Below are 9,295 nucleotides of genomic sequence, written 5' to 3' on the forward strand. Positions count from 1 at the left end.
GCAGTGTCACAAGACCCCGCATCAGTTCAGCTGCCAGCCAAGAAAGCGGTCACTCTTCTTACTCCAGAGCATTGGCGGCACCTGTCTTAAGGATTTGAAGCAGGTGGAGAGGGGATTGAGCTGGAGGGTGGTGCTCCGCCCTGACCTGTAGGCTCCTGGGTCAATGGCAACGCCTTTCTGAGCTCCCCCTCTGTGACTGCCTCCCGAAGGTGAAGGGTTAAGGCTTTTCTGTCCAACCATTCATAAACTGCCCTGCCCATGTTCCCCGGGGGAGGGGGAGTTCAGCCTCCTGAACCCCGAAGACAGTCCCCATCCATGCCAGGGGGGTGAAGCACAGTGTCATAGGGCCCAGCCCATGGGTGGGGATGGGGACATCAGAACTGGGTTTGCATTCAGGCACTGGATTTGTTCATTCAGGTATTTACTCGGTGCCTGCCATGTACCTGGTAGGAGGTAGGCACAGTGAAACAAACAGGTCCAAAATGGCTGGGGGTAGAGTCCAGAGGGCAGGAGCATAGCAGTCAACAGCTCCTGGGCTACCGCTAGGGGGTGGGGCTGAAGGGTCAGAGATCAAAGCCAGGCAGCCCCTGGCAGAAGTTACCATTCTGTGGAAGCTTCTCTGAGAACGGAGCGGGTGCGATGGGCGTCTGGCTGCGACTGGCCTTTTTACTGTTGCTGCTGCTGGGCCTGGGACAGTCCGCATGGCCTGCTGCGGTGGCCCTGGCACTGCGCTGGCTCCTGGGGGACTCTATCTTCTGTGTGCTGCTTGGCCTGGCCATGCTGGCGCGGCCCTGGCTCTACCCCTGGATGCCCCACTGGCTGAGTCTGGTGGCCGCGGCACTCATGCTGGCTGTGTTACCTGCACGGCCACCCCCAGGGCTGCGCTGGCTGCCTGCAGACTTGGCCTACATCTTCGGGATCCTCCACCTGGGGCTGAACATCAAGGCGCGCATGAGCCGCCAGCCGCCCAACACCTTTGTGGATACCTTTGAGCGGCGAGCACAAGCACAGCCCAACCGGGCGCCCTTGGTGTGGAAGGGTCCGGGGGGCCGCTCGGTCACCTTCAGGGAGCTGGATGAGAGAGCATGCCAGGCAGTGTGGGCCCTGAAGGCCGAGCTGGGCAGCCTCACAGGCTTGCTTGCTGGGGAGCCTGCCGCCCTCCTAGTGCTGGCCTCCCAGACCATTCCGGCCCTAGGTTTGTGGCTGGGGCTGGCCAAGTTGGGCTGCCCCATCGCCTGGATTAATCCACATGCCCGGGGGGCACCCCTGCTACACTCCGTACTGAGCTCTGGGGCTCGGTTGCTGGTGGTGGACCCAGGTGAGGACCTCAGAGGCTAGTAGAGGACAGAGGGGGATGGAGCAGGGGACAGACTTGGAGAACTGCTATTCAGTGATCCTGGTGGGGGCTGACTTTTTTCTTCACCACGTCTGTTTTGATCCTTTTTGCCAACAAATACTAATTATGGGGCTCTTTACATAAGAATGCAAAAGTTCTTCTCTGGGGGCTGCTTTCTGTATTGCTTGCAGTAGACTCTTCTCCCCTATCTTTGGGTCTTGGGTCTCCCCTCTTGATGTCAGATATGGGCCTTTCCCCAATTTCTTTTCCCTGCAGACCTCCAGGAGAATCTGGAAGAGGTCCTTCCCAAGCTACAGGCAGAGAACATCCGATGCTTCTACCTCAGCCACTCCTCCCCAACCCCAGGAGTGGGGGCTCTGGGGGCTGCTCTTGACGTTGCACCCATCGACCCTGTGCCCGCTGACCTACGTGCTCGGATCACATCAAAAAGCCCTGCCCTGTTTATCTACACCTCAGGGACCACTGGTGAGGGTGCCCAGCAACTCTAGCCCTGACCTCTGAACCCTTATGCTGCTCTGACCCCAAGTTGACATGTGCCTCAAACTTGACCTCTGAAACCCATCCTGCCCTTTGATTGTGACACCTGGCCTGAACTCTGATCCCCAGTGTGAATTGAATGGTCAGCGCCAGAATCCTGCTTCTGCCCGGTAAACAGCCACTAAATTTGGAATTTTTCTTCCCTGAGCCCACCCTCAAATCCCCATACTTGACCATCTTCTAAGAGCCTCAAGCCTCTCACTGCAGACCTGACCACAGAGACCCACTCCTGTATGCTGGTCCCTCTTGTACTGTCCTTTCACCACCCACCCTTCCCACTCCATTCGCCAGGACTCCCAAAGCCGGCCATTGTCACACAGGAACGGCTGCTACAGATGTGCAAGATGCTGTCCCTGGGTGGGGTCACAGCTGATGACGTGGTCTACACAGTCTTGCCTCTGTACCATGTGATGGGGCTTATCCTTGGAATTCTTGGCTGCCTGGAGCTTGGTAAGACCTTTTCTGAAGACCTCTCCAATCCATGGGACCTCCAGACTCAATATCAGAGTGGGCTTTCAGGGTGACAAGTCCCCACAGGTTACCCAGCACCAAGGTTCTCACCTTTGACAAGGGACACACAATAGCAGGCCCCAGGGCTACTTGGACAGAAACTTGGTCACTTAGACAATCCCTAATGGCTTTGCTGTGGTCCGAAGGTAATGAGGTGGTATGAATGCTGGGATAGTCAGTGAAGGGTAGGTATTCACCAAGAATTCCACTGGGCTATCATCCTGGACACCTGATTAGCAATTCAGACTGGGACCTCTCCAATATTTTCTTTTCAATTTTTTATAAAAATTTTGAAACATATACAAATTTCTAGATATTTCTACATGATCCTCATGTACCCAACCACCCAGCTTCGGCCACCATCAGCATTTTGCTTTCAAATATACACAGTAAGCAAAAGTAGAGAAAATAGTTTGATGATATCCCACATATCCTCATCCACCCTTGACAATTGTTAACATGTTACTAGTTTTATTTCATATATAATTCCCCTCTTCATTTCTGGATTATTTTAGAACAAATTTTAGCCACTGTATCTTTTTGTTTATAAGTATATCAGTATGTGTCTCTAATATATAATGACAAAAACTGTCACCATAGAGGTGGCTGGGTGGCTTAGTTGGTTAAGCGTCTGACTTTGGCTCAGGTCATTATCTCATGGTTCATGGGTTCAAGCCCCGCATTGGACTCAGTGCTGACAGCTCAGAGCCTGGAGCCTGCCTCAGATTCTGTGTCTTCCTCTCTCTCTGCCCCTCCCCTGCTCGCACTCTATCTCTTTCTGTCTCTCAAAAATAATACATAAAGCTTAAAAAAAAAAACAACCTGTCACCATAGTGATATCACACCTGACAAAATTAACAGTAACTTTAATATCATCTGATGCACAGGTCATGTTCAAATCTTCCCAATTGTCTAATTGTCTTTTTACAGTTAAAGTCCCCTCACAGTACTTGTTTGTTCTTTGCTCCTCTTTACCCTGCAGATTTTAAAGTTTTTATTTATTTATTTATTTATTTATTTATTTATTTATTTATAGAGACAACAGGAGTGGGCAGGGGCAGAGAGAGGGAGAGAGACTCCCAAGCAGGCTCCACACAGCCAGCACAGAGCCTGACGTGGGGCTCGAACTCACAAAATGGGGGATCATGACCTGATTCAAAATGAAGAGTTGGACTATTAACCAACTGAGCCACCTAGGTGCCCCTCCCCTGGAAATTCCCTCTAGAGATATTAGATTCAGTTCAATTATTAGATTCAGTTCAATTATTGTTGGCAAGAACCTTGGTGGGGTGCATTGTACTTCCTAATACATCACATTGAGGGCAGCCCATAACTATTATCCTACCTTAGAGAGGCTAAGATAAATAGGGGAGATTGATTGATTGATAGTTGGCACAATGTTACACTAGTTTCAGGTGTACAACCTTATGATTTATATACTGGGGAGCTTTATTTGGAAAACTCCCTATCAACATTCCCCCGGGTTTTACCAGTTCTTGAAGACCTTTATGACATTCATAAAACATTTCTAATAATCATTAATGGTTAATATCCATAGCCCTTACTTAGCAGTGCTCACTTTGTACCAAGCATTGAGCTTGGTACACATTCTGAAGATAGGATTCGAACCCATGCCCATCTATGCTCGTCTCATGCAGGTAGTCCTGGCTCCACCAGGGACACACAGATCGGCTCCAAAACCTGTGCTTCAGAGGGTCACGGTCATATGATCAGAGCAGCTTATCACAGTGGCACGGAAGCATGACCTGAAACCCTTTCTTCTCTCCCCTCTCAGGAGCAACCTGTGTCCTGGCCCCCAAGTTCTCTGCTTCCTGCTTCTGGGATGACTGTCGGCAGCATGGTGTGACTGTGATCCTGTATGTAGGCGAGGTCCTGCGGTACCTGTGTAACACTCCACAGGTGAGGTGCTAAGATTAGGGCTCCATGGTGAACACCTAGGGTATGAAATCCCAGATGTCATACCAGGTAAAGGTTTCAGGTAGATTCACATACAGGAGTCAAGCAAGGTCCCTTAGGTAAAACTCCCCAGGTAACAGCCACAGATGATGAATCTCACACAAAGTTTCCAATCGTGGCTCCTTTGATGATCAGCAGTGCTACCTTGGGCAGGTGACTTCACCTCTCTCAGCAGCCTCAGGGTCCTCATTTGGAAAATGGGGAAAATAATTCAGAGGGAATGTTTGTGAGAATAAAACATATATAAAGAGCCTAGAACAGGGGGTGGCTCAGGGTAAACTCACCAGATGTGAACTTATACAGCAATGAGGCATGGATCCCAGGTAAAATGCTCCACATAAGGCCCCCAGGTATCACCTTCCCCAAGGTGAAGTTTCAAGTCACTCCCCAATTTACCTCTAAGAAAGGCCCCTAAGTAACCCCTCCAGATAACTTCCCCCAGGTAAAAGTTCCAGGTACTACCCCTATATAAAATCCCAGATATTTCCTCTAGGTGAGGACCTGGATTAGCCCTGCAGTCAGCCCTAGGTATCTCTCCAGGTAAGGCTTCTAGGTAACTTCCCCCCAGGTAACCTCTGCAGGTAACCCTCCAAGTACAGACTCCAAGTAAGAACCCTTGGTAGATGCCCTAGGTATAGACCCTCCAATCACCTCCCAGGTAAAGATGGAAAGATGGAAAGATAGCCTTTGTAGGTAAGGGTTCCTGGGCACACTTGAGGTCACTTCCTCTTCATTCTTCTTGGGATGTTCCTGCAGCGACCAGAGGACCGGACACATACAGTCCGCTTGGCAGTGGGCAATGGACTCCGAGCAGATGTGTGGGAGTCCTTTCAGCAGCGCTTTGGCCCCATTCGGATCTTGGAAACCTATGGCTCCACGGAAGGCAACATTGGCTTCATCAACTATCCAGGCCGCTGTGGGGCCCTGGGCAAGATGAGCTGCTTGCTTCGAGTGGGTTGGGTGGGACGGTGGCCCTGACTGAAGCTGAGCTCACAGGACCTCCGCTGACCCTTCTCCATCCCCCACTCAGATGCTGTCCCCCTTTGAGCTTGTACAATTTGACACGGAGGCTGAGGAGCCTGTCAGAGACAGTCAGGGATTCTGCATCCCTGTGGGACTAGGTACGAGGGTCAGGAAGCCTTCCCTGGGTGTGGGAAGGACGGGGATCATCTGCTTCTTGGCTGGAACAAGTTGCCCAAAGCCTTGAGTTCAGTGCTTAGTGGTGGTGTCTACTGCCTCACCCAGAACCTGTCCTTGGCCTGTCTGACTACTGCCTGGGACCCTCTGTCTCTCAGTTCTGCCCAGCTACCCTGCCTCAATCTCTTTTTCTGCTGGGTCTCTGGGTGTCTATTTGAGTTGTTCTCTTGAGCTCTCGGTGGAAGTCATGTCTTCCCAGGCATCAATCTCTTGTCAATATCTTCTCCTAGGGTCTTCTCTCTTGGGGGTCTTACACAGTCCTGGCTATATCTCTTTTTTCCCAGCACCATTTGTCTCTGTCCTTCCTCTAACCCTTGTTATCCTTTTTCTTTTTTAAGATTTTATATTTCATCTCATCTTATTTCATGTAATCTCATTTCATGTATCCAACATGGGGCTGGAACTAACCACCGAGATCAAGAATCACATGTTCTACTGACCGAGCCAGCCAGGTGCCCTGCTTGTTATCCTTTTTCTAGGCATCCCAATGCCTCCTTCTGTCTCTCCCTCCCTCTGTAACTCCAGGTCTCTTTCTGTCTCTTCTCTGGCAGGATCTCGATGATGGAGTCCATCATGGTTGGAAACCTCCTGGCTGGGGGCTAGTGGGCTCCTGAGGTTCTTCACCATTGTTAATGCCCTAATTCCTGCTTCTACCCCCAGGGGAGGCGGGGCTCCTGGTAACCCAGATAGTGGGCCACCACCCTTTCCTGGGCTACCGCGGGCCACAAGAGCTGTCGGAACGGAAGTTGGTGCGGAATGTGCGGCGCAGGGGCGACGTTTACTTCAACACCGGAGACGTGCTGGCCATGGACCGAGAAGGCTTCCTTTACTTTCGGGACCGCCTGGGGGACACCTTCCGGTCGGGTCCCCAGGGAACTGGGAGGGCGGATGGCCCGGGTTCCCCGATTCTTTGAGGGAGCCAGGGCGAAGAGGCGGGATTTCCGGATTCCGGGGGGTGGTGGGGGGGGGGGGCTTCCCGATCCTGAAGGGGCCAGAGTTGAGCAGAGCCGGCAATCAGATCTCGTTGGAGGAGGGGCTTGGTGGGCAAGAGGCGGGGCATCCTGTTTGCCAGGGTTGTGGTCACAAGCATTGGCTTCAACCCCACAGATGGAAAGGTGAGAACGTATCTACGCGGGAGGTGGAGAGCGTTTTATCCCTTGTGGACTTCCTGCAGGAGGTGAACGTCTACGGCGTCTCTGTACCAGGTGTGGAGGATTCGACTCATTAAACCTCCAAGAGCTTTATCCAGATTTTATCTGGATTTTGTCTGTGGGTGTTATCCAGATTTTAAAGGTGGGGGAGCTGCAGGGGCACAGCCAGTGAGAAGAGATGGGCCAAGGAAGAGGGTCAGCCATGAGCACTGTGAGGTGGGTGAGTGGAGAATGACTGTTGTGCTTCTCAGGTTGTGAGGGCAAGGTGGGGATGGCTGCTGTGCGGCTGGCCCCAGGCCAGACCTTCGATGGTCAGAGGATGTACCAACATGTCCGCACTTGGCTCCCTGCCTATGCTGCACCCCATTTCATCCGTATCCAGGTGAGCTCAGGGTGGTGGAAGTGGGGGGGGGGGGGGGGAGGTCTTGGCCAGGGACTCACAATAGGGATTATGCTTACTGTCCCTGCAGGACGCCCTGGAGATCACAAGCACGTTCAAACTGGTGAAGTCCCGGTTGGTGCGTGAGGGCTTCAATGTAGGCGTCATTGCTGACCCCTTGTTCGTGTTGGACAACCAGGCTAAGACTTTCCAGCCCCTGACACCGGACACGTACCAGGCCGTGTGCAATGGAACCTGGAGACTCTGACCATCTGGCCTGTCCACATTTGAAGTGGCAGTGCCCAATGCAGACTACCACTCATATTGGCAGGATCCTCTCCACCACAAATCTGCTGAGGGTTATCATGAATCGCAGCCTGGCCATAACCCCAGTTGAAGAGAGTAAGATGACTGTGGGCCCAGTAGTGGAGTGAGAATAAACTTGGATGTGTACACACATGTCTGCGTGTGTAGGGCTAAGGGCAGGCAGCCCTAAGATGGGCCATTTTGGCATAAAGATGATTTTATGATAAAAGCAATAAAAACCCGGCAGATTCAGTTCTTTATCTCTCCCACAACTGTCTAAAAGGATTTGATAGAGGATCTGCTCTAAGAGAGCTATCACCACAGATAACTACGTTATGACAGGGAGGAACCTAGGAAGGCCTCTTTAATCGAATTCTTGTGTCCTGTTTCCGAATGCCCACCCCCCAAATATTTACTTTTTCATCTTCCTTTTAAATTTTTTTTTTTGAGAGAGAGAGCAGGGAGAGGGGCAGGAGAATCTCAAGCAGGCTCCACTCTCAGTGCAGAGCCCAATGCAGCACTTGATCAAGAACTCTGGAATTGTGACCTGAGCCAAAATCAAGAGTCAGACGCTCAACCAACTAAGCCACCCAGGCGCCCCTTTCATTTTCCTTTAAATTGCATTTCTTCCTATTGCAGTCATGGACCCCTACACCTTTCTCTGTTTAGTATGATATATGCCTCCTTTTGCCTGTCTTTGGAATTTTATGGCTGTGTGCACAGTGTATATATACCAAATTAGATTTTTCTCCTGTTAACATATCTCTTGTCAATTTGATTCTTAGACAAGCCAGAGAGACCTTGAAGGGCAGAGGAAATTCTTCCTCCCCAACAGTGGGTGGAGATACAAGCGAGGAATTCAGGGCCTACTGTCCTCCAGAGACCTTACTTCAGGGTTCCCCCTGCTTCCCTACCAAGGATCTTGACAAGCCTCAAGGAATGGCCCTGTCTGGGCAAGGCCAGAAGTATGATAGGATTCAGCAGCCTTGAAGCCATTCCAGGGTTGAGAGATGAGGCTAGCCTCAGGCAAAGCAGATAAGTGTATGGTCTGTAGGATGTAAGATGTGCTATCATGGCAGTATGACAAGGACATTGGGCTAAGCCAAGAAATGTGAGCAAATAACTGGAAAAAGAGCATCCATGTTAGAATGCACCTGCAAAAAGGATGTGGAACAGGTCCAGAGCCCTCTGGTAAACGAAATCCAGTGTCTTAGGGGCCAGAAGAGCCCTCTGGGCACTGTAGGCAGGTACACGCTTTTGCTAGTTTCAGAAAAGAGTAGTGCATGCTGTGTTGGGGACTTTAAATGTTACTTGATCATTATGGGAACTGTGAACTGTAGGCCAAGGGAAAGAGATGTTGTCATGAGTGGCAAAGCCTAGGGGAAGTGTAGTCCTCACTGTCTGAAGAACTGGAAGGGCTTCTTTGGAATTAGGATAAATGCAGATAGGAATTTGAGGGCACTGGACCTCTGGTTAGTACATTCCACCCATGTCAGGGGCTTTAGGTGCTGCCCAGTGATGTTAAGACCTGTAGACCTGGAAAAGAGGAATAGCACATATTAATCCTCAGTGAAGTGGTCTGTGCCCTCTCCATGGCAGGAATCACACCTGACCGTTATGGGTGTTGTAGGCTGGGGCACATGTGCGTGTCAAGACTGAGATGACATAGGCCCTGAGAGGTCAGATACTGCAAGTGACACCTGGGTCATTGTGGGAGCTGTTATAGTCTAGTGGTCATGAAGAACTCTATGATGTATATAGTCCAAGTGGGCTCAGGGCTTGAGCTGCTGTCTTCAAGTCCTCTGGAGTTCTGCAGCATAAGCCCGAAGGGACCACCCTCCACTTCCCCCCGGTGCCAACTGTGTATGTGGCTTTCACTAA

General features: G+C 51.0%; 1 protein-coding gene across 1 annotated transcript; it reads left to right on the plus strand.

Moving 5' to 3' along the window:
* The first annotated feature begins 639 nt into the window (after positions 1–639).
* Positions 640–7,567, plus strand: SLC27A5 (solute carrier family 27 member 5). The gene is made up of 10 exons (XM_042918090.1): positions 640–1,318; positions 1,613–1,822; positions 2,186–2,344; positions 4,200–4,324; positions 5,138–5,332; positions 5,412–5,502; positions 6,239–6,437; positions 6,686–6,783; positions 6,981–7,111; positions 7,200–7,567. The coding sequence occupies exons 1-10, from the start codon at positions 640–642 to the stop codon at positions 7,374–7,376; spliced, it is 2,064 nt and encodes a 687-aa protein (XP_042774024.1). The 3' UTR covers positions 7,377–7,567.
* The last annotated feature ends 1,728 nt before the right edge of the window (positions 7,568–9,295 follow it).

The sequence above is a fragment of the Panthera leo genome, chromosome E2 (genome assembly GCF_018350215.1).
Source record: "Panthera leo isolate Ple1 chromosome E2, P.leo_Ple1_pat1.1, whole genome shotgun sequence".
NCBI classification, from domain to species: Eukaryota; Metazoa; Chordata; class Mammalia; order Carnivora; family Felidae; genus Panthera; species Panthera leo.

Bases quoted from the DNA above. Each gene is read 5' to 3' on its own strand.
- SLC27A5 (XM_042918090.1), top strand. From the start codon at position 640: ATGGGCGTCTGGCTGCGACTGGCCTTTTTACTGTTGCTGCTGCTGGGC. The intron at 6,438-6,685 runs GTCGGGTCCCCA...TCAACCCCACAG, and splicing joins CGCCTGGGGGACACCTTCCG to ATGGAAAGGTGAGAACGTAT. The intron at 6,784-6,980 runs GTGTGGAGGATT...TGTGCTTCTCAG, and splicing joins CTACGGCGTCTCTGTACCAG to GTTGTGAGGGCAAGGTGGGG.